Source organism: Schistocerca gregaria, chromosome 1, assembly GCF_023897955.1.
Source record: "Schistocerca gregaria isolate iqSchGreg1 chromosome 1, iqSchGreg1.2, whole genome shotgun sequence".
NCBI classification, from domain to species: domain Eukaryota; kingdom Metazoa; phylum Arthropoda; class Insecta; order Orthoptera; family Acrididae; genus Schistocerca; species Schistocerca gregaria.
Window position 1 is genome coordinate 11,021,447 of NC_064920.1, and position 26,038 is coordinate 11,047,484.

At 46.8% G+C, this 26,038-nt stretch overlaps 1 protein-coding gene across 9 annotated transcripts in view; it reads left to right on the forward strand.

Annotated features, from left to right (window-relative positions):
* The first annotated feature begins 11,025 nt into the window (after positions 1-11,025).
* LOC126324319 (carboxypeptidase E-like) overlaps positions 11,026-26,038 on the forward strand; it is a 386,831-nt gene continuing 371,818 nt past the window's right edge. For 2 of the 9 annotated variants that reach the window (XM_049995127.1, XM_049995118.1), the window contains exon 1: positions 11,053-11,530. In XM_049995127.1, coding sequence (XP_049851084.1) covers positions 11,465-11,530 — 66 coding nt within the window. In that variant the 5' untranslated portion in view covers positions 11,053-11,464. Of the gene's footprint in view, positions 11,531-26,038 lie in introns of all 9 variants that reach the window. The other 7 variants (XM_049995137.1, XM_049995040.1, XM_049995075.1 and 4 more) reach the window with 7 other exon arrangements.

Genomic DNA, 26,038 nt, shown 5'->3' on the forward strand with positions numbered 1-26,038 from the left:
GGGACAAAGGGCTCCCCATGGCGACGCCGTCTGTTTGTTCAGAGAATTCGTCATTGAATAGAAAGTACGTTGAGGAAAGTATATGTTCAAACAAGGCCGTCATTTCTGCACTGAATAAGTTACCAATAAGATGTAACGATTCCATTAAAGGCACTTTGGTAAACAGTGAGACCACATCAAAGCTGACTAATAAGTCCGAGCTGCTAAGCTTAACTTCCTTCAAGCGACTGACAAAATCCTCGGAATTACGTATATGGTGGCAACACTTACCCACATACGGCTTTAGTAGTGAGGCCAGATATTTTGCTGTAGAATAGGTGGCAGCACCAATATTACTCACTATTAATCGTAGTGGGGCACCATCCTTGTGTATCTTGGGAAGACCGTAGAGTCTTGGTGGTACTGCATTGTGTGGTCTCAATCTCTTGATAATTTGTTCAGGTAGAGAACAGTCGTTCAAAAGGGTAGCAGTTTTCCTTGATATTCGGCTTGTTGGGTCCTTTTCAATTCTGCGGTACGTGGAATCATTTAGCTGACAATATATCTTCTCGTTGTAGGCTTCCCTTGTCAGAAGAACTGTGGCGTTACCCTTATCCGCAGGCAGTACGACTGTGCTAGTATCTTCTCTGAGGTTGCGGAGAGCAGCTCTTTCAGCTGGCGAGATGTTACTCCGTTGTGGCGCACATTTGAGCAACGTTCGGCAAGATTCACGTCGAATTTCGTCTGCATTATCCGCAGGGAGACGTCTAATGGCTTCCTCAATGGAACTGATGAAATCCGTTAAAGGCAGTGAAACAGGAGTAGGGGCGAAGTTTAAACCTTTCGCAAGCACTGACATCGTCGCATCGTCAAATGATTTCTCCGTAAGGTTCACCACGGATCGTCCAGAGATAGCTTCTTGCGGCTTTCTTGTTACGAGTTGGCTAAACTTCGCACTTTGCCTGTTCGTACTGTTCCTGTGAGCCCAGTCTGCCTTGGCCCAGGATACACCGTCAATCCAGTCCCAGCTAAAGGAAGAACATCTTGCTGCAATCTTCAGATGTAAATAATATAAATTCCTGGCAACAGTGTCTAACTCACGACGCGTATAACGGATTCGTTCTCTTAATAAAGCCAGACTCGCCTTGCGTTTTATATTGTTGGCGGCCACACTATTAATAAAATGAACAACTCTGGCGAAAGTTGGAATCAAGCTATTGTTTCTACATTTCAGTAAAAAATTTAGTGAACACAGCAACCTGGCTCTTTTCTCACGTAATATATCCAGTACGTGGATATCCTGAACCATCTCCTCCCCGTAAAGGTATTTGATGTGACTTCTGAAATTTTCCCGGCGTATTTGTTCTTCTAATAATTTCCGGGTATGCAGCCGGATCCCGTCGACATTCTGCCACGATATTTCGGCCCAGAGACGTCCGGCCATCATCAGGTGAGTACACAACTACTGAAGAGCCCAGGTGCAGCCGCGGTATTTATACCGATTCTCGTGCACGTGTTGACATGCGCGGCATAGCCGAGTTGTACGTGCTGCCCTCGGTGGTGAAAGTAAAAGATCATCTAGTCATTGAGTATCGAATGACGCTGTCTATTCCGCTGTGAATGTATAATTTTAATAACAGGATTCCAAGTTTTATCCAGTTGAAAGCCGTTGTCACGATTTATAAGATTATCGGCAAGACGTATTTCCACTGATTCCTTGATTACGGAATCCCAAAATCCGGAAACCGGAGCTAAAATTTTTGTTCCATTGTATTCCATTGAATGTCCCATTGAAATACAGTGCTCTGCTACTGCCGATTTTGACGGTTGCCGCAGACGGGTGTATCTTTCATGTTCTGTACATCGTTCATGGACAGTTCTTGTCGTCTGGCCAATATATGCAGAGCCACATTCACAGGGAATTTTGTAGACGCCTGCTTTCTTCAGTTGTAAATCGTCTTTAACGGATCCAACCAGGGCCCTGTTCTTTGCTGGTGGACGGAAGATAACCTTGATTTTATTCTTCTTCAGTAGTCGGCCTATTTTCGACCACACATTCCCGGCGTATGGAAGAAACGCAGTTGATTTAAAGTCGTCATCGGCGTCCTCAGTGCGCTGCTTCTTGTTATGACAGTTGCGCATGGCCTTTCTTATTTGGCGTGAAGTGTAGCCATTCTCTTTAAAAACCTTCTCCAAGTGTTCTAATTCTGCGTGGAGGTTTTCATCGTCCGATATTACATGCGCTCGATGTATTAAGGTACTGAGAACACCGGCTGTTTGTGCTGGGTGGTGGCAGCTTGACGCTTGGGTATACAGATCTGTGTGAGTCGGTTTCCTGTACACAGAATGTCCTAATGATCCATCATTTTTACGGCATACTAGCACGTCTAGAAATGGTAAAGTGCCATCTTTTTCAATCTCCATCGTGAATTTGATGTTCTCATGTAAAGAGTTTAAATGATGAAGGAATTTCTCCAGTTCCTGTCTGCCATTAGGCCATACAACAAAAGTATCATCTACGTACCGCCAGAAGAACGTAGGCTTTAAGACAGCAGACTCAAGTGCTTTCTCCTCAAAGTCCTCCATAAAGAGATTAGCTACCACAGGGGACAAAGGGCTCCCCATGGCGACGCCGTCTGTTTGTTCAGAGAATTCGTCATTGAATAGAAAGTACGTTGAGGAAAGTTTATGTTCAAACAAGGCCGTCATTTCTGCACTGAATAAGTTACCAATAAAATGTAACGATTCCATTAAAGGCACTTTGGTAAACAGTGAGACCACATCAAAGCTGACTAATAAATCCGAGCTGCTAAGCTTAACTTCCTTCAAGCGACTGACAAAATCCTCGGAATTACGTATATGGTGGCAACACTTACCCACATACGGCTTTAGTAGTGAGGCCAGATATTTTGCTGTAGAATAGGTGGCAGCACCAATGTGCGCCACAACGGAGTAACATCTCGCCAGCTGAAAGAGCTGCTCTCCGCAACCTCAGAGAAGATACTAGCACAGTCGTACTGCCTGCGGATAAGGGTAACGCCACAGTTCTTCTGACAAGGGAAGCCTACAACGAGAAGATATATTGTCAGCTAAATGTGATGGGATATAGGAGCGGTGAGAACATTTGCGTATGTTGAGAGCAGGAAGGCTATCACGTTATGTCTGGGAGGAAGACTGGATTCGGCGATATTTTCGTGAACAGGTTCTGTTAGGGTATGAATTTTTGCGCATGCTAGATGAGACAACAAGAAAACTATTTCTGGGGCACTATAAAATTACGAAGAGCTGGACTTGGCTGATTTTTTTCCACATAGCCATGTGATGTAAAAATAACAATGAGAGTGTTTGAGATGGCGAGGTGTCAGATACGCTGGGGGCGGGTAAACAAGGCTGAACGCATGTGTCAACACACTCTGTGCTATTCTGCCTTTAATGGTAAAGGCAAGTGGTGCCTGGAGATGCCTCGAATATGAGACTGGAATGAATGCGCTTTTGGAATGCGATGACATCAGTATAACCGTGACTGTATAGAGGTATGAAACTTTCACCGGTGTTCGATGACACCGGCTCCTGGTTGTGGCGTGTGTAGCCCTAAATGTGCGCCTCTGAGTGCTTTGACAGCTGATGACCGTGTCGGCCATACGTCTTATCGCATCATCATCGGTGTCTAGCGATAGCAGTTTCTCAGGAGTTACGTATGAATGGGGGTGCCGTCACCTCATGCTTGTGGAAGCCTAGCCGTCGTCTGTGCACGGTTTGACGTATGAGGGATGCGTCACTTATCGCTACCTGCTGTGTACTCTACTGGACAGGGGGTGGTGGACTGTGCATGCACGCATTGATTGCATTATTTCGCGAGCGGGTCTGTAGGCCATGCTATGCGCTATTTGGGCAGTTTATGAGTGTCTACACTTGAGTGCGAAGAATTGTTTAGGAGGAGTTAGTTATTGTGTACTGAAATTACGTGTCTGTGAGCTGTCAACATGGCTGCAGACACATCAGGGTTGATTTTTTGTATCAGTGTGATGGATATATTCAATCCCTAAATAAGTTGTTTCAAAATAGAGTGCACTCCATCCTTACTCTCCCCAGCAGCCCAGAGCAGACTGAGTCGTTTCCCACCATTTTCCCTAACCATCTCTGATTACGTCACAGGATGGATGACAGTGCTATCTGGTGGCAGTATTGTGTACTAGGCCGGTTGGAGTGTAGATCTTGTGGTGGACACACTGCCTGCAAAATAAACACTTGTGTCCAGAGTTGTTTTCCCGCCATTTACCCCCACCATCTTGGTTTACGTCACGGAACGGATGACTGCTTCCTCTGCTGATGGGTGCTAGACATCGTGGAGAACACGCTGTTTGACTCCATCATTGATAAATGTAGTTGCGCTGTCACCTGACGTCATGGTAGCGCTCTGTGGTGGCGACGATTTGAATTGAGCCAGTTGGGCTCTGGAGCTCATGGGGAACCCACTAGGTGGCGCCATCTTGGTTTACAGTACTTGCGTCATCACCTGACGTCACTACAACGTCCTCTAGTGGCATGGATATGAACTAAGTCAGTTTGGCTCTGGACTCAGTGGCAAATACACTGGGTGGTGGTGCTGCCTCTAATTGTTTAAATAAAGTCTCTTGTATGATTTCGACAGTTGACGATTAGCAAGCAGAGTCTTTTAGAAGGATTATTATTTTGACAATTTACGAGTTGTTTGGCTATCTGGACGTAAATGTATTGCATTATTTACGAGTGGTTCGCATGTCTCTAGGCTGTGCAAAGCGTTATTTTTGACGGTTTACAATTAGCAGTCGTGTGTGTAGTGCCTTAAACATGAGTTATGGAGGAGTAGTTTGCACGTCTCTATGCTGTGGGGCATGCGAGAGCGTGTGTTCCATGACACGTATACTCCTCCCATAAATACATTGCTCCCAAATAAATAAAGGAGACTCCTTTCTCTCTCCATCATCCTAGTGCGGGCTGAATCCTTTTACCAGCAACACCTAGGAAGAGGTTGCGCCCTTGCAGAGTTGGGTTAGTGGTGGTGAGCTTCTTTTGGAATAATTTTCTTAGGGTGGTAACGAAAGCCAAAGTGACCTTTCTTTACTGCCAGAATTCAAACTGGGCACCGTTTCCTAGGAAGGGGTGGTGGTCTGTACCTTGAAAAGTAGTTGAAACTAGGCAGTTGAAATATAGTGAGCTCTTTTTCTTACCGATATGAATGTAGAAGTCTTACATTAAAAGTGAAATCGTATTAAGTACTTGGGTAATTAATACATTAGATGCGCAATGTGGGTGTTAGTTTAGTTAGAATATTTATGGAACACTATGTTCAGCTTAAGTATAAAGCTCCAGCCTCGGGAGCTGTGACGTGAGTGGTCTCGCGCTTGGAAGCCGCTGGCGCGGTGCGCGAGAGAAAGCAGACAATCTTGCGCTATCAGCCGACGTCGCGGTACTTGTATCATCACCTGACGTCAGTAGAGCAGCCTCTGGTGCGACAATTGAAGTACATGCCCAGTGAAGAACACATCTGCTTGAAATTGGTTAAATAATAAAGACTAGTACTTTTTCCCGCCATTTATTTGCTTAGTAGAGATAAATGGGGTGTGATGCATTATCATGTTGGAATTTGAAATTCGTTCCATTTTTCTGGACGATGGGGGCGAGGCACTTTCCTGCCAAAATTCAAACTTCCCACCAAAATGGGCTATCTAGGATAATGGTACTTCGGACTGGTGCCTACCTTGTTCCAATACTTATGAATAAATAAATAAATACTTGTTTGCTTTATATATTTTGAATCGCAATAATTAAAACTCTGTCTCTCCCCATAGGTCGGTGTTTGAGAGAGAGGAATGTTGACCCAAATATTAATTTTTTCCGCAGATACCGATAAGTTTTGTTTGTTACGTGGTCATGAGGCCACACAACTTTTCATTACCATACAAATCATCTAACTAACCAAAAATCCTGCTTACTAATGAGTGAACTCATTAAGTAACAGAGTAAACAAAGTAAAAGACTGAGGAAAAGACATCAGCGCCGCCATCTTGGATGACGTCATCGCCATCAGCTTGGATAACGGTACTTTGGGGTAGAACCAGCTTAGTCCCAATCCTTAGTCCGATGACAGGGTGTAGGTGTGGCAAATGCCCAGTGAACCTCATCTGCCATCATAAACAGTGAAATTCGGAGGCAGTGGTGTTATGTTCTGGTCGTGTTTTTCACGGAGGGGACCTGCACCCTTGTTGTTTTGCCTAGTACTATCACAGAACAGGGCTGCATTGATGTTTTAAGTACCGTCTTGCTTCCCACTGTTGAAGTGCAATTCAGGGATGGCGATTGGATCTTTCAACACGATCGAGCACTTGTTCATAATGCACGGCCTGTGGCGGATGGTTACACGACAACATCCCTGTAATGGACTGGCCTGCACAGGGTCCTGACCTGAATCCTATAGAACACCTATGGGAAAGTTTGGAACGCCGACTTCATGCCAGGCCTCACCGATCGATATCACTACCTCTCTTCAGTGTAGCACTCCGTGAAGAATGGGCTGCCATTCCCCAAGAAACCTTTCAGCACCTGATTGAACGTATGCCTGGTAAGGGTGGGCCAACGCCATATTTAATTCTAGCATTACAGATGGACGGTGCCACCAACTTGTAAGTCATTTTCAGCCAGGTGTCTGGATACTTTTCATCAGATAGTGTAGTTTTGTAGAGAAGTGACCTGGCTATGGTTAGAACCCCTAAAAATTAAACAATTTTCAGAATATCGATTTATTTTGTGTGTTTGAATGCCAAAAAGTATGTTTTTACTTTTTTCAAATTGCCGCCATTTTGTGAAAAAATTACATTGTTTCACTTTTCAGAGGTTCTGACCATATCTACACTTGTAATTTTAATAATTTTGGTCTGGTCTGTTTCAGACCACTCAGTTACCTGTTTTCAGCCTATCATGCACGGCGTGAGTTACGATCTTCAGCGCCATTTTGTTTAATAAACTCCAAATATTTTCCGACAAAACTTTTTAATGCACCTAAAAGGAGATAAATAAAGCAATGTAAACATTGTTTTACTTATCTTTTGATTCAACCCAAAAAATGTTGAAAATGAGTTAAAAATCAGACGTCTAGACCAGAAAACCCCCTTAAGCAGCGGTGTGATGACGTCACGAACCGACCGTTGCGTGGATATACATAAACAGTTCGCCATGTTGAGCTTGTTTGAATCTGTAACAATTTCTTAGTCGTTAAAGCCTCCAGCAGTGGAAGACGAAACGTTAGGCACATAATTAGGCCTTGGACAGCGGTATTATGCCGGTAAATCAAGTATCAGCCAAAGGAGAAGCAGTTGTATGAATATCAAGAGCTCAGGTGGCAAGCCTGTAGTAAGTAAAAAAGAAAAGGCTGAAAACTAGAAAAAAATATGCAGAGCGTCTGTACCAGGGAAACAAAAGTGAAGGTAATATGATAAAAAGAGAAACCGAAACAGATGTGGATGAAATGGGAGATACAATACCACCGCAGTAAGAATTTGACAGAAAACTAAGTTAAAACAAAGCCCTGTGGTAAACGGTATTTCTTCAAAGTTATTGACATCCTTGGGGGGACGTGATAAAACTTGCGAAACACGCGAAATACCGCAAGACTTGGAGAAAAATGTAACAATTTCCACCTAAAAGAAGGCACGTGCTGACAGGTGTGAATATTACAGAACCATCAATTTAATAAACCGTGGCTGCAAAGTATTGACTCGAATTAGTTACGGAAGAATGGAAAAACTGGTAGACACAGATTTCTGGCAGAAATGTAGGAACGCCATTTACCTTAGAATATATGCTGAAGAGAGGCAGACGTGCATTAATAGCATGTACAGATTTAGCGAATGTTTTTGACAATGTTGACTGGGATGCATTATCCGAAATTCTGTAGGTATCAGGGATTAAATACAGTGCGCGAAAGGTTATGTAAAACTTCTACAGAAAGCAGAGTCCAGCTATAAGACTGGAATGGCATTTAATGGTTAAGACGGGTGTTGGGAAGGCTGTAGGGCACCTCCTTTTGAGTCTGTACATTGAGCAAGAGGTAAAGGAAACCAAGGAAAAATTTGGAAAGGGTTTTAAAGTCCAGGGAGGAGAAATTAAAAGTTTGATGTTTGCCGTTGAAGGGCAAATGACTCGGAAGATCAGTTAAAAGGAATGAAAGCATCTTGAAAAGCAATTACAAGATGATGTTCAAAAAAGATGAAACAAGAATAATAAAAGTATTCGAATTAAATCAGGTAGATTAGAAATGAGACAGGAAGAGCAATCGATGAGTTTCACTATCTGGGCATGCTGTGACCCGTATAACGGCAGTTTTGTTTGACGTGATGTCAACATATTCTTGAGTATTTCCCGCATGGAGGTCCGAATGGAGGCCTATTTTACCTCTGGGACATCTTAGCCAAGCAGAGCTACACGTTCCTCCGGAAAGGAGGCGGCATTGAATCGACCTTGGAGAAAAACAAATTATGGCACAACCTGGCTACAGATGACGGATCGCTTGGTAGGAGACATACAGAGCCATTAAGAGTAGTCATTTTGGTAACTGAAGGAAAGATGGCCGGTAGAAACTGGAGAAGAATATGCAAGCTCGCCCGGGCAGTAGGCAGGTTAAGATACTGTAGATGTGGCTGGCAGGAGAGCCTTCGCGCAGAACACTATAGTGTGCAGAGCTGCAGCGGACCGTTCTTCAGTCTGATTGATGTTTTCCAGCTCAATGGATGTCTCGAATTCTCCTTAGTGTGATTGTGATAATACCTTCTATGCTGATCTGAACCGTACTTTCTTAGATTATTCCAAATAGAATGGGGACGGAGAGGTTTTTAAGGAAGATTTGAGAAACAGTGGCTTGCATGTACGTAGTGGTTTTGCTGGTTCCGTGATGTTGTTACAAATTTCCAGGGGTGATGTAGAAAGATGAATGTATCAATGTGACGTCAAGGATCTTAGTTCGAAAACGATCGAGGCGAACGTTTGGCACATCTGACAATGGAATAGATGTACTGGTAGTGTTGTTGCTAAGAACGTAGAGTAGGCAACTTTCACAGGTGCTAGTGTGGACTGCAGGTGGAAAAAAAATGTCCAGTATCTATGGACTTTAAAAGTACAGTTTAAGAGCTAAGGGCACTTGTTCATCGTCTGTACTCTCAAACAGGTCTCATCCACTGGACAAGCACCCACAGCTCTTAAGGTTATTTACTAGGGTGCTTTTCCTTGTTTAGGTACACACTACCTGCTCCAGAAATATAGAAACCAAAGAGCTTGCAGCAGAGGGGATGTGTTTTGGAATACGGAAGGTGGAGTGGTTCGCATTTTAGAGCCCGTGTTTACTACACTTTTTTGTTTTAGTCGACACTAACAACTCTGAGAGTTGCCTACCTTACAGTTTCAGCGACAACTGTAGCAGTACATGTATTCCACTGTCAGAGGTATCAGAAAGATTTTCGCTTATAACTTTCCACTCGGTCGTTCCCGGACCAGGGTCCCTGAAATGAAATTGATACATTTACCCTTCTCCATGGTACCTGAATGTTTATAACACCATGAAGAAATCATCCTGTGTGCGTGAGACAATGTTTACATTCTTCACATCTTCTGAAACTACGTATAGTTTAAATCTGTAAGTGTGGCCTTGCCACAGTGGATACACCGGTTCCCGGCGGATCACCGAAGTTAAGCGCTGTCGGGCGTGGCCGGCACTTGGATGGGTGACCATCCAGCTGCCATGCGGTGTTGACATTTTTCGGGGTGCCCTCAGCATCATGATGCCAGTTGAGGAGCTACTCGACCGAATAGTAGCGGCTCCGATCAAAGAAAACCATCGTAACGACGGGGAGAGCGGTGTGCTGACCACACGCCCCTCGTATCTGCATCCTCAGCCGAGGATGACAGGGCGGTCGGATGGTCCCAATGGGCCACTCGTGGGCTGATGACGCAGTGTCTTTTTATATCTGTATCACGTAATTATTCCGGAAATTGAATCTCAATGTAGAGAAGTGTAATGTGCTGCGAATGCATAGAAAGAAAGATCCGATAACATTTAGCTACAATATAGCAGGTCAGCAACTGGAAGCAGTTAATTCCATAAATTATCTGGGAGTAGGCATTAGGAGTGATTTAAAATGGAATGATCATATAAAGTTGATCGTCGGTAAAGCAGATGCCAGACTGAGATTCATTGGAAGAATCCTAAGGAAATGCAATCCGAAAACAGAGGAAGTAGGTTACAGTACGCTAGCTCGCCCACTGCTTGAATAGTGCTCAGCGGTGTGGGATCTGTACCAGATAGGGTTGATAGAAGAGATACAGAAGATCCAACGGAGAGCAGCGCGCTTCGTTACAGGATCATTTAGTAATCGCGAAAGCATTACGGAGATGATAGATGAACTCCAGTGGAAGACTCTGCAGGAGAGACGCTCAGTAGCTCGATACGGGCTTTTGTTGAAGTTTCGAGAACATACCTTCACCGAGGAGTCAAGCAGTATATTGCTACCTCCTAAGTATATCTCGCGAAGAGAGCACAAGGATAAAATGAGAGAAATTAGAGCCCACACAGTGGCATACCGACAATCCTTCTTTCCACGATCAATACGAGACTGGAATAGCAGGGAGAACAGATGGAGGTACTGAAGGTACCCTCCGCCAAACACCGTCGGGTGGCTTGCGGAGGTGATATTTCTAACAACTATTTGAAATTTATTGCATTTATAATGACAAATGGCAAATGAAAAAAGAAGACGTAACCACAAATACAACATACTGATGATTACGAGTAGCGTGTTCGAGTCAATATTGTCGAAACTTTGTCTAAATCTACAAAGGCTGTAAATATTCGTAAGGGTTTTTATCTTCTAAGACGAAGCGCGAGGTCAGTAAGGCTTCTGATTTTCAGACATTTCTCTGGAATGATAACGGAAGAAAAGAACAGCACAACGACGCTTAATAAATGAAGTCTTAGCAGCGATTCGTCGGGCTGTCGGGGAAACGCCGACACGTGACGCGGACACGTACGATCGGAGAGAATGCGCGAGTTGGCCGCGTGAGCGGGGTCTCTCGACACGTTCTGACTGCGCGTACAGATAACGAGAGCTTCTCGGAGGGCGCGGTGCTAGGCAACAGAGGCCGAAATGGCAGTTCGGACAGGAGCGGATGGGGGGCTCGTCTTCAAATTATTTTCGCCGCAGGAACCGTGAAAGGCAGCCGCCTTCGCGTAGAGAAACCGGGGAGCGAGTGCGCCGTCGCGGCGGAACATGTACCTGTTGTGCCTGGTGGTGGTGCCCGCAACAGAGGCGGCTGAGCCGGTCCCACAAAATCCATAAGGCGGCCGGGCCGGGGTGGGGCGCCTGCCTGCGCACGCGCAGTGCGGCGGGCGGGCAGCGGCAGGTGCCGAACGGCGAGGGCCGGCAGTGCCCACTCAAGCAGTGCCGCCCGCACAGACAACATGGCCGGCCCGCGCGACGTCGCCGCCGCCTTCCTGCTCGCCGGCGCCTGTCTGCTCGCCGCCACGGTAAGCCGGCGCCGCCCTAGCACCCAGTAAAGAGCGTAGCTCCCACGTAGCGTCACTGATGTTTTGCGTTTATTCCAGAGCGTGTCTGTGTATCACACGAGCGCAACATTTTTGCGTATGTTTACCCGTGCGCTTGAAGCCGATCGTGATGTGCTCTACTGTTTTAAAGACCGGACAACCTGCTCTCGAAGTTATTCAGACTTTCACACTGTATACGACAGTCGAAAAAACTGATGTAGTTTTTCTTTACTGTAATGTCACCGCACGTTTCTGATAAAGCCCGAGGAGGCCAACTGCAAAAATATCGTGGTACGGTAGTACACCATCGTTTTCGTAATAGAGGATGATTCTCCTTCACGTATATCGTGAAATTCTGCACCTCGATTAGCATCCTTAAGTTTTCCGACTGTCTCGTAACATATGGGGACAAACTTCTGTTGCTGATGTCTATTTATATAGACTGAGCGACAAATGAAAATTTGTACCCGGGCCGGACTCGAACCCAGGTCCGTACTCATTAGGCAGATGATTTAACCAGTACGCCACCCTAGCACAGTGCCTTTGCCTCTCTCCTCAACCTGAATTCCAGTTCGTGCCTTATCCCACTCGGTATCCCCCCGACACTCGAACAGCATTGCAGAGGCTGTCCGTCTGTATCGGAATAGCGCTTTGACATCGAACGAAACGGGACATCCTGTCTGAAACCCAGCGTAGGTGGTTTAATAAAATAAATTTGCTTTTTCTTCAGTTTGTACTCATCAGGCCCTCCTGCACCGTATATATCCTATAAGGACATTACGTATTATCCTGCGAGACAAAGACACTGCTGTCTTCGATTACATTTTTTTTACACTAGGCTTATTTCGGCCTGATTGCTACATTCGTGTTATATGGGGTGGATACCGTAAGACATCGATGTGTCTGTTGCTGTTGTACTTGCTGCTTTGGTATTGGTGGAACTATAGTAAGTGTTAAACTTTAGCTGGAGCAGTTATTTCTGAAATTATTTATTTATAAAACAAACTTTCATAATTGGACAACTTCAGAAATCATTGCTGCAGCTAAACTTTAACACCTGCTGTAGCTCCACCGAGATCAAAGCAGCATACTTACACAATAGTAACAGCAACTGAGACATAGATGTCGTACAGGTATTGAGACCACCCGATATAACGTGAAGGTGGCAATCACTTTGAATTAGGCCTACTGTAATAAAAAATATAATCGTAGCGTAATATACAATTTCCTTCCGTTAATGAAAACCCATAATGCATGCTCGCAAGATCACAGATCAGGAATTCGGAGTGGCCACCCTGAATGTGCAGACAAATGCACACAAGTGCGACGAATCCGTTTGTCAGGAAACACATTCTCTAACGGCAATATCACAACAGATTGGTGCTCGAACTGTATGCCACCCGGCAGTCCCCAGCAGATGTGGAATTAAGCAGCCACATGGTATCGTGAGATACGCAATGCCACCGTCAAAGGAATACGGATCTACCGAGTGCATTGCAGACACTGCAGCCCAGATCGTGAATGAGATGGCTTGTGTTTAAGTTATTCATAAAAATATGGGTTTTCTTTACTCCAGTAATAAATGTTTCTCGTTTGAGAAATATTGTAAACTCGTCCGACAAAAACACTTTCCCCCTTAAACGAACAGTTGCAAAGACATCGAACATTCGCCCACAAGCCTGATGATGATTTTCTATGGCATTATAACCCAGTTTGTTTAGAAACGAGCGTTTAAATGCCTTAAACTCCAGCCGGCCGCGGTGGTCTCGCGGTTCTAGGCGCGCAGTCCGGAACCGCGCGACTGCTACGGTTGCAGGGCCGAATCCTGCCTCGGGCATGGATGTGTGTGATGTCCTTAGGTTAGTTAGGTTTAAGTAGTTCTAAGTTCTAGGGGACTGATGACCACAGCTGTTAAGTCCCATAGTGCTCAGAGCCATTTGAACCATTGTGAACATAAAACTCCAAATCATTCTTCACATGTTTTTGTAATGTCGAGTATGCAAGTCCCAATCCCTGTGGCCGCTTTACGAATGGAGTATTTTTGGCGAACATTCGACACACGCTGCAGCCTCAACACACATTTTCGTTTGTGTTTCTGGTCGTTCTGGGCGGGGGGGGGGGGGGGCTTATCTTTTATGTAAGCAATCGCAAATAGTTTATTTTCCCACCGCAAAATTGTTCGCCTTTAGGTGTGAACGTTTTGTCAAATGTCTACAGAACACCTTGAACCACCAGAGATAGGACATTCATGTTTACAGGAGGCGTGGTGGTTTCGACGTATACAGTGCAGACGGCGTCCTGTGGTATAGCCATCCACGCTGTACTCACTTGGTTCCAAAATTCATCTGTATTGGTTAGCATTGGGTCACAGCACTGCACGATTCATTTCACAATACCCCTCACATTTTCCATTGGCGACAATTCTGGTGATCTAGCAGTCCAGGGCAAAAGGCTGACATCCCGAGCTACCAAGAAGGCACATGTTTGTGCAGCAACATGTCATTGTGCATTGTCTTGCTGAAAAATGGCGTCTGGGGTGTTGTGTAAAAGGATATGGCTACGGATCGAAGGATGTCATTCACTGAGGTCACACTGATCACAGATTAGATCTACATACAAAAATGAAATCAAACGTCTCCTGGAAAAAACAATACCACCTTGCCAAACTAACAACATAATATCTCCTTCCAGTTTTCACAAAAGAACTATCACCGTGTCTGAAAGTACTTTAATTGACCAATAGTAAAAGCCATTGGATAAAGGATTAAAGTACGCTATCGAACCTTGATTCCACAGTATTGAACAAAAACAACTAATAGCATCTGCAAAAGCAGTAATATACTTAGCAAACTTATCTGTGAAACTATAGAATGAAATTACTGTCAAAACAGGGAAGCTAACAGAAAGAGGGCTGAAAACCTGGGAAAGCTACAATACCGATTCCGATAATAATATTAAAAATTAATGATAAATTAACTAATACCAATGCCCAAGCAATTAGATCAGGTAAAGTCTACAGTCTAGTCATCATAAACATGAACGACTACAAACAACAGTAAATGATTTTTTTGGTAATAATGCTATCACACAAAGTAATGGAAACCCCACAAACAAATTTGTAGGCCACACCAATAAAACCGTATAAGGATGTCACACAAAACTTACAGAATATGAGAAAAGTACATGTACACCATTGAACCGTAGAACACGAGTTGTCCATGGATACATAAAAAATTTGTTCCTGTATGTACTGTTGTACACAATGTTAACAGACCCACATATTACATAAGCAAGAAATTAAACAACCTCCTAAATAAATTTTACACATAAAACAAAAAATATACAATAAGAAATTCTAGAACAATAGCCAAAAACATTAAGGACATAAAAATACTCCCAAATGAAAGATTTATATCTTTTGACATTACTGATGTAAACACGAACATTTAAATCCAGCAAACAATAGATATCATAGAACAAAATTGTAACGCAATCACACCACAATAAAACACAACCAAAAATGCCCAGATACATAAAGAAATAAAAATAACAACGAAAAAGAAGAAGAAACATATGTAACCACAACTTATCTATGAAACATCTCAAACAAAATTAAATTATTCCACACAACCGACATCGCCTTTGCATGTCAAAACACATGCAGCCTCAAACATAAAATCCACAAAGGCAGCTCTAAAATTCCCATACACAGCAACCACAGCGTTTACAAAATTTGGTGTACCACATACCACAAATTCTACATAGGACAGACCGGTGGAACCTTCAACGTCAGACATAAACGAGAGAATGAAAACAACCCGTCCACATTTTTTCAACGAAGCACTAGAAATCGTCCATATTATGCAAAACGGGGCAGTCATGAACATCCTAGAGGAAATACACGTATTCACATGCATATATCAACCCCACAAATTTAATTAGTTACCTGTTCCATTGACCAATCTCACGGTAACTGTTATGATGTGGAATGTGTCAGGTGCATAAGAAATGCACACATGAACCAAGGTTTTTTTAAGCTTAAAATTTTTATTCCCTACTTCACCGCCTTAAATGACATAAAATGCACGTATTATACCTATAGATTTATTTATTCCTATTCAGGAATTTATCTATGGTATAGAAGGAGTTGTCCAGGAGATATGATTTCAGTTTATTTTTAAAACTGTTACTGATGTCTCTCACACTTTATTTCATCTGGTAATTTATTTAAAAGTCTTACAGCAGCATGTTTTAGCCCTTTCTGTGCCAAAGACAGGTTAAGCAGAGGATAGTGTAAGTCTTTCTTTCTTCTGGTATTATAAACATGAATGTCAGTGTTGATTTAAACTGGTCTATATTGTTGAAAACAAATTTTATTACTGAGTAAATGTACTGTGAGGCTGTTCCTACCCTTTTAAACAGATACCTAAAAGACGTAAACCCACACATTACTCTAACCATATTCTTTCGAGCAGTATATACTTTGCCTAAGTGTTGAGTTACCCCAAAATATTATTCTGTATGACATCAGAGAGTGAAAGTATGCAAAGTATGTTAGCTTGCTAATTTCTATATCCTCAAAATTAGCAATTATTCTGATTGCATAAGATGCTGAACCTAGTCGCTTCAGGATATTCAAAATATGAATTTTCCAATTAAGATTCTCATCTTCATGTACACCCAAAAACTTAGTATGCTCTACCCTGGCCTCTGACTTCTGTTCATGTGTTTTATTATTTATTATTTATTATTTATTCAAGGAACTGCACTCCTTGCGGTAGAAAATTGGATGTACTGTGTTTATTCAATGTTCAGAGCAATCCCATTCGCAGAAAACCAACCAATAATTTTTCCAAAGACACTGTTTGTATCATTTTCCGTTGGAATTTCCTTTACGGAATTAACAAGGATGCATATATCATTCGTAAACTTTGTCAGTTTAGCTTCTTGTTTCAGATAAGAAGCGTGGTCATTAACATCTATCAAGAAAAGAAGGGGATGAATGATCGAACCCTATCGGACACTTAATGTAATTTCACTCCAGTTAAATGAAGTGGAAAACTTCCTTCAATCATTTAAACCGTATAAAGAAAACGTTTGATTTCTGTCCTGTAGATATGACTTGAACCACTCATGCGTTGTTCAATTTATACCATAGAATTGTAATTTTTGTAACATAATGTCATGGTTCACACAGTCAAGCGCTTTGGATAAGTCACAGAAAATTCCTATTGGTGACATTTTCTCAGTGGAACAGCATTTTTGAAATCCAAACTGTGATTTACTAAGTATTCCATTGCTGTTGAGATGGCTAAGCGCTCTTCAGTACATAACTTTCTCGACGATTTCTGAAAATTCTGTAAGCATGGTTACTGACTGGTAATTATTGTCATCTGTGGTGTCACCTTTTCGTAGAGAGGCTGGAAAACGGAACATTTTAATCTGCCCAGGAAAGTATCTAGAGTTAGTGATGCATTACAGAAGTGATTCAGAACATTAGTTGTAACTACTCCAACAGAACATTTATTTTTCAATGATGTAATGATTTTCCTTATTTCACAAGAGATTGTTAGATGAAAATTAATCTGACTAGGATTTCTGAAAAGTGGCTTTTCCATGTACTGCTTGGTTTTTTATTTTGAACTGTTCTCTCTAATTTATCCCCCTGCGGGTTCGGGGGTAAGAATAGGCCCGCGGTATTCCTGCCTGTCGTAAGAGGCGACTAAAAGGAGTCTCAAACTTTTCGGCCTTGTATGATGGTCCCCTGTTGGATTTGACCTCCATCTCTCAAAATTTTCCGAAGAGCGAGCCGATTGGGGAAGAGCGCCTTACTTGGTGCATTGTGTCCATCTTGCGATCAGACCTTTCGCCAGCTTATACACCGTTGAACTGCAGTCCTTTCCGCTCTCCATCTCTTGGGCATGACTCTTTTTCTGCGTGCAGATAACACCTTGCACTGTGCAGTGCCTCTTTCTGCACCGACGGCGACCATGGACCACATGTTACCTAACATCCAGCACGGTAGCCAGTCCGTTGTGGTGGGGCCGCCATGTACCCTGTTGGTTGTAGCCCCCTGACAACACAGGGATCGCTCTACTGATGCCTGCGCCGTTAACTCCCCACGTATGCCAAGGAGTAGATGCCTATCCTCCTGGGGTATCGGGACTCCCGGCAACGGCCATCCTGCCAGGTGGCTCTTGCCGTGGCTGGGTGGCGCCCGTGGGGAGGGCCCTTGGTCGGAGTAGGTGGCATCAGGGCGGATGACTCGCAATGAAGCGTGGTACATCGTCTCTCGCTGGTGGCCAGCGTTCTCGGGCTCAGTTTAACGCTCAGAAGTACGATCCGAAAACGTTCCCCTCCCTGGCCACACCGTGGGAGGAACGTAAGTCTCAGGATGGCAGTAGCAGTTATTCGCCCCGCTTCTTAGTTTGTACGAGGGTTGATGGGGAATCTTTTCTCTCCACAAAGCCTCAGTTCTTCGTCGAGCATTTAGAGGACAAGTTTGGGGAGGTGGAGGACTTGTCAAAAATGCGCTCTGGGTCAGTCCTGATACAAACGGCATCCTCTGCCCAGTCACGACGGTTACTCGCTTGTGACAAGTTGGGGGATGTGGCCGTCACGATCACACCTCATAAGAGTTTAAATATGGTCCAGGTAGTTATTTACTATAGGGATCTTCTTTTACAGTCTGATGAAGAGCTGCGTGCCAATTTAGAGAGCCGAGGTGTACATTTCGTCCGGCGCGTTCATCGGGGTCCGAAGGAAAATCAGATTGCTACCGGTGCCTTCATCTTGGCCTTCGAAGGGGATACATTACCGGAAAAGGTCAAGGTGATGGTCTACCGATGTGACGTTAAGTCCTATATCCCTCCCCTGATGTGGTGCTTTAAGTGCTGGAAGTTCGGCCATATGTCTTCTCGCTGCACTTCCAGCCTCACATGTCGAGATTGCGGACGCCCATCACATCCCAATACTCCATGTGCGCCGCCTCCCATCTGTGTCAACTGCGGGGAGCACTATTCACCTTGTTCGCCAGACTGCCGAATTTTCCAGAAAGAGCGTAAAATCATGGAATACAAGACCCTGGACCGACTAACCTATACTGAGGCCAAAAGGAAATACGACCGACTCCATCCTGTGAGAATGACATCTTCCTACGCTGCTGCTACAACACCTGTGCTAGCTCCGTCTGTATCTCCAATTGTGGCTGGATCGACGAGTAGTAAAACTCCTCCTGCCCCCTCGCCAGTGGGGGGCTCTACCCACCGGGTTGCTCCTGCGCCACTTACCTCAGGAGCAACACCATCCCACCCATCGGGGACGTCCGTCCCCACTTCTAAGCCGGAGAAGTGTCCAACTTCTTCGGCTTCTCACGCTCGCAAGGGGTCCCTTAGGTCCCTCCCTTCCCAGGTTTCCGCCAGCGAGAAGGCTGACGACCGACAATGGCGTACGTGCCCGCAATCAGCTGGTCTTAGGGCTTCACGATCCTCCTCCGTCCTGGAGACTGAATCGGTGAAGCCCTCCCAGCCGGAGCGACCCAAGGAACGGCGTGAGAAACCCAAGAAGAGCTCTCAGCCCAAGGAACTCGCGGTGGCAGCCATCCCACCGCAACCTTCCAGCTCTGCGTCTGAGTATGCAGTGGAGATTCTGGCGTCCGCTGAGGACCTCGATCTCGCCGGTCCATCAGACGCCATGGAAAGCACTATCACAGGTGCTAAATCGGAGGCAGCAGGTGACCCAGCGGCGTAATCTCCATTCCCAGTCCCGTCACGCCTTTCTCAGCCATGGACAACACCATCCTCCAGTGGAACTGCAGCGGTTTCTTCCACCATCTAGCTGAGCTCCGCCAACTTATCAGCCTTCACCCTTTCCTCTGCATTGCTCTGCAGGAAACTTGGTTTCCGGCAATGCGAACCCCCGCCCTCCGTGGCTATCGGGGTTATTATAAGAACCGGGCAGCTTATGAAAGGGTGTCTGGTGGCGTCTGCATATATGTCCTGAACTCTCTTCACAGCGAGTCTGTACCTCTCCACACACCTTTAGAGGCTGTCGCTGTTCGGGTGTGGACGCCACGGGCTGTTACCGTCTGCAGTCTTTACCTTCCACCGGATGGTGATGTCGCGCAGCATGTCCTGGCTGCTCTGATAGCTCAATTGCCTCCACCTTTCCTGTTACTGGGCGACTTTAACGCCCGTAACCATCTTTGGGGTGGGTCAGTGGTAAAAGGTCGAGGCGCCATCGTTGAGCATTTATTGGCGCAGCTCGATCTCTCGATATTAAATGATGGTGCCTTCACACACTTCAGTGTGGCGCATGGCACATACTCCGCCATTGACCTTTCGATCTGTAGCCGTAGCCTCTTACCGTCTGTCCAATGGAGAGTGCATGACGGCCTGTGTGGTAGTGACCACTTTCCAATCTTTCTGTCAGTGCCACAGCGTCAGTCTTCTGGGCGCCCTAGCAGATGGGCTCTGAATAAGGCTGACTGGGACTTGTTCTCCTCCACTGCCACTATTGAGCCTCTCTCTCTAACGATGACATTGATGCAGCGGTTCAATCGGTCACCACCGGCATCATTACTGCCGCCGAATCTGCCATTCCCCGTTCTTCTGGGTCCCCTTGGCGGCGGACTGTGCCTTGGTGGTCGCCTGAGATCGCTGAAGCGATTAAAGCTCGCCGGCGGTCGCTCCAGCGTTACAAGCAACATCCCTCAACCGAACACCTTATCGCCTTCAAACGGCTGCGTGCGCGAGCCCGCTGTATTATCCGCCAACGCAAGCAGGAGTGCTGGGAGCGGTATGTGTCCACCATTGGCCTCCATGTCACTCCATCGCAGGTCTGGGCCAAGATTCGCCGCCTCTATGGGTATCGGACACCTGTCAGTGTCCCTGCGCTCTCAATGAATGGAGCAGTTTGTACTGACTCCGACGTCATTGCAAACCGCTTGGCAGGGCACTTTGCTCTGAATTCCGCTTCTGCCAACTACCCCTTGGGCTTCCGCTCCATTAAGGAGCGGATAGAACGTCGGAGTCTTTCTTTTCGCACTCACCATCCTGAATTTTACAATGTTCCATTCAGTGAGTGGGAATTTCGCAGTGCCCTCGCCGCTTGTCTTGACACCGCTCCTGGGCCAGATAGCATCCACGCTCAGATGCTGAAACACCTTTCAGTGGACTGCCAGCGACGCCTCCTCGATCTTTACAACCGCATTTGGGTCGAGGGTGAGTTTCCGTCGCAATGGCGGGAAAGCCTTGTTGTCCCCATTCTGAAACCGGGGAAGAACCCTTTGGAGGTGGACAGCTACCGTCCCATTAGCCTCACCAACGTTATTTGCAAGTTGCTTGAACGGATGGTGAGCCGGCGCTTGAATTGGGTACTGGAGTCTCGAGGCCTTCTGGCTCCATCTCAGGGTGGGTTCCGTAAAGGCCGCTCCGCCGCCGACAATCTGGTGAGCCTGGAGTCGGCCATCCGTACTGCCTCTGCCCGCCGTCAGCATCTGGTTGCTGTCTTTTTCGACGTGCGGAAGGCGTATGATACGACATGGCGTCATCACATCCTTTCTACGCTTTATGGATGGGGTTTTCGGGGCCCTCTGCCGATCTGTATCCGCAATTTTCTGTCGTATCGTACCTTCCGCGTGCACGTCGCGGCCTCATATAGTTCCTCCCACGTCCAGGAGAACGGTGTGCCACAGGGTTCAGTTCTCAGTGTCTGTCTGTTTTTAATAGCTATTAACGAGCTCGCTGCGGCCGTGGGAAATACTGTCTCCGCTTCCCTGTATGCTGACGACTTCTGCCTTTACTACAGCTCTACTGGCATTGCAGCTGCTGAACGTCAGCTACAGGGCGCAATCCTCAAGGCGCAGTCTTGGGCTGTAGCGCATGGTTTTCAGTTTTCCGCAGCCAAGACCTGCGTTATGCATTTCTGCCGGCGACGCACTGTTCACCCGGAGCCGCTGCTTTATCTTGACGGCGAGCTTCTTACAGTGGTGGAGTCACATAGGTTTTTGGGGATGGTTTTTGATGCCCGGTTGACTTGGCTGTCTCGTATTCGGCAGCTTAAACAGGCATGTTGGCGGCATCTAAATGCTCTGCGATGCCTGAGCCACACCAGGTGGGGCGCCGACCGATCTACTCTCCTACGGCTTTACCAGGCGTTATTCCAGTCCCGTCTGGACTACGGGAGTCTGGCTTATGGCTCTGCATCCCCATCTGCGTTGCGGGTGCTGGACCCAATCCTCCACAGCGGGATACGCCTTGCCACTGGTGCCTTCCGAACCAGCCCTGTGGACAGCATACTTGTCGAGGCAGGTGTCCCTCCACTGTGGTTACGACGCCAACAATTACTGGCTGCTTATGCTGCCCATGCTTTTAGCTTGCCCGGGAATCTAAATTATCGTTTCCTATTCTCGCAGTCAGTCGTCCATCTGCCAGAACGTCGGTCCCGGTTGGGTTGTCCGATCGCCGTACGTGTCAAACAGCTTCTTTCCTGGCTTGGGTGTTTCCCTGTTCCACCTCCTTTCCGGGCCCCTCTGCGTACACCCCCGTGGTGTCATCTGTAAATAAGCCCCTGTCCTGTCGTGTCATCAACGGCGCCTACATACAACTTTCGCCTGCATTCAGCTGCAGGTCTCGGCTGCACCCCCCACCCCCCCCGGTTACGTCTGCACGTGTGTCTAGGTGAACACATATTTCGATCGGAATTTCTCAGAAATGAAGTATGAATGAGATCTCGCCAGCTGATGCTTGCGGGGCCTGGGCGGGGGACCTGTGCGTGGTGTGACAGCTGACGGCCGCACCACGTCGTTGGGGTTGCCTGTGCGCTCTACTGGAGGGGGACTGGCGGAGGGTGCTTGCGCACATCGATTGAATTATTATGTGAGCAGCTCTCTAGGCTGACCTATGAGTTATTTGGACAGTTTACGAGTACTGAGCATTGGAGGGCAGCGTGGAGGGTAAAAATAGTAGAGGGAGACCAAGAGATGAATACACTAAGCAGATTGAGAAAGATGTAGGTTGCAGTAGGTACTGGGAGATGAAGAAGCTTGCACAGGATAGAGTAGCATGGAGAGCTGCATCAAACCAGACTCAGGGACTGAAGACCAGAACAACAACAACAAAAAATTGGCTTGCCGAATATGATTAATACTGAAATGGAATTAAGTACTTTGGCAATCGATAGGTGGGATGAGCGATGTGGGTGTTAAATTGTTTAGCATATTTACAGAAGACTACGTCCGGCACGAGTATAAAGGTGCGGCTTGAGGCTGTGATGAAAGCGGTCGCTTGCGGGCCGCGAGAGGGCAGATGATCTTCTGTCATCACCCGACTTCACAGTAGCGTTCTCTGGCGACAAGGATATGAACTAAGTCAGTTGGGCTCTGGAGCTCGTGGTGAACACACTGGGTGCCGCCATCACGAATAACAGTACTTGCGTTATCACATGATGTCAGGAGAGCGCCCTCTGCTAGCACCGATATGAACTAAGCCAGTTGGAGTCCAGACCCACTGGAGAATACACCTGTTTGAAATTGGTTAAATAATAAAGGCAAGTCCTTTTTTCCCGCCGTTTTCTTAGGTGTGACGCATTATCCTGTTGGAATTTGAACTTTGCGCCATTTTACTGGGGAAGAGGCGCGTGGCACTTTCCCACCAAAATTCAAACTTCCCGCTAAAATCCGCCATCTTGATTGACGTCATCACCACCATCTAGGATAACGGGACTTTGGACTGGTGCTCGCCCTGATCCAAGACTTCTGTAACCATTTTCGACACAAAAATGGGATAATGAATGTCCTTGAATTGCAGCACCAACTACCAAGAATCAAAACGAATGTCCCCCTGCGGGTCCAGGGGTTAGAATAGGCCCGAGGTATTCCTACCTGTAAGAGGCGACTAAAAGGAGTCCCTCCCCCTCAAGGGGGTAGTTAGCGCCTGCGTCCGAAGACGGACGGTTTCACGACCTATGTTTGCGTTCATTTTGGTTTTTCACTTCTTCTGGTTTCTTCCTTCTTTTGGTTGGTTCCTTTCTTTGTTCTTCTCCATCTCACTGTCTTACTTACTGTTCTCCTTGCCTTCTTCTCCTTCTCTGATCTCCGCTTCGGCGTTTGAGACAGTATGTCCTTTCTTTCCCTCTCTCCTTTCTTTTTCCTCTTCTTCCTTCCTCCCTGTGCGTGCCTGAAGGCCGACCCACGCGTTCGCACGCGTAGTCGGTGACGGGGTAACGCGTAATTCCCCGCCCTGGGTAGACAACTAAGGCACGCACGTACCCCCTGGTAAAGGCCAGGCCCAGGGAGGGGTGATTGCCTGAGCTGACACCTTCAGACCATGCCGATTGGTCCCCCCGTCCGTTTCTCGGGAGGTGTGACCTGAGGTGTGATCAATCACCTAAGGCGGGAGTGCCCTCTGAGAGGGCCCCCACAAGGAAGGAGCGCGCCATCAGACACGCTGGCAATCATGGGGGATTCCTCCGCAATGGATTTCTCTTCTTCTTCTCTCTCGACCTCTGCCCACAAACGGAAACTTGACCAGCCACCAGTGACAAAAGTACTACCGCCTGCCCCACAGTTCCTCGTAGTTTCTCGATCTGAGGACGGAAAGGATTTTTCCTCTGTCAACCCTTTCGTTATCTAGAAGGGCGTAGATGCCATAGCCGGATCTGTCAAGTCCCTTACCAGGCTGCGTAATGGTACCTTGTTACTAGAAACTGAGAGCGCCTTTCAGGCACAAAAACTGCTTCGGACCACACTCCTGTACACGTTCCCTGTCTGGGTGGAGGCTCACCGCACTTTAAATTCGTCTCGTGGAGTGGTCTATACTAGATCACTCGACAGATTGACTGACGAGGAGATTCAGTCTTTCCTCGCTGAGCAGGGCGTGACGGCTGTCCATAGGGTCATGAAAAAGGTCAACAATGACCTTGTACCGACCCGGACACTTTTCTTGACCTTTGACAGTGTTCAGCTGCCGTCACGTATCAAGGCGGGCTACGAGGTTATCTCTGTTCGCCCCTATGTCCCGACACCTACGCGCTGCTACCAGTGTCAGCGTTTAAATCACACTCGCCATTCTTCTTTCAATGCGGCTACATGTGTGACTTGTGGCAGGGCTGCCCATGCGGGTGACTGTCCACCTCCGTCTCCTCGTCGTGTGAACTGTCGCGGTGACCATGCAGCGTCCTCCCGCGACTGTCCCGTCTACAAGGAAGAACGCTGTATCCAAGAAATTCGGGTCAAAGAGAAAGTGTCCACCTCGCCTGCTCGCAAGCTATTCGCTAGTAGGAACCCACGTTGCTCCCAGCGGGGAAGTACAGTACTGTCCTCGCCTCTCCCCGAACTACCAGGGAGGTGGCGACGCAGACATGCGATCTGACCTTCAGCACTACGGTTGTCCGTTCGGCCAGTGCTAAGATCGCCCGGTCGACATCTCCTCTTCCTCCCGTCGCCCCTCCGACACAAGCACTTTTATCAGCTTCTGCCAGGACGAAGACCCAGAAGTCAGAAGCACGGGCCTTCAAGAAAGAACCGTCTCGTGCAGACCTTCTACGTACCTCGAACCCTCAGCCATCGACCACTGCTTCCACAAAACGGCCTTCCAAGAAGGCTCATAGGAAGCACAGTTCTCCTTCCCCGCCACGGCGCATTTCTCCTCCTGCGCCCCCAGCGGTTGCCGCCCCAGGCCGTCATCCGTTTCGCCTGGCCGCACCGCTGGTAGCCGAACATCTGGCCGTTGACCAGCGGAGGAAGCTCCCCCTTCTGGCCATCTTCACAAGATAGCCGATGAACCTCGAGAACAAATGGACGATGACTGTCCACCTGCTGCTAGCGGCGGCAGTGCTCGCTCCAAGCCGGGCCTTCAGCGGCCTTGCATCTTCTTCTTTTCACGATGGAACTTATTCACTGGAATATTTGCAGCATTCGCTCCAACCGAGAGGACTTGAAATTGCTGCTCCGCTCGCACCGTCCGCTCGTCGTAACCCTCCAGGAAACGAAGCTACGCCCATGCGATCAAATTGCCTTGGCACACTACACCTCTGAGCGTTTTGACTTACCCCCTGTGGCAGGTATTCCGGCTCATGGAGGGGTTATGTTGCTGGTCCGGGATGATATCTACTATGATCCCATCACATTGCACACCGGCCTGCAGGCAGTTGCCGTCCAAATTACTCTCCCCACTTTTACATTTTCCATCTGTACCGTTTACACTCCATCGTCGTCTGCCGTTACCAGGGCAGACATGCTGCGAATTATTGCTCAGCTCCCTACACCATTTTTTGTTAACTGGAGACTTCAATGCTCACCATCCTCTTTGGGGCTCTCCAGCATCCTGACCGAGGGGCTCCCTGTTAGCAGACGTTCTCAACCAGCTCAATCTTGTCTGCCTCAATACTGGCGCCCCTACTTTCCTTTCAGACACCTCTCTGTCTGTACTACCCAACTTGCAAGCCGGTTTGAGTGGTATGCGCTTTCTGATACATATTCGAGCGACCACT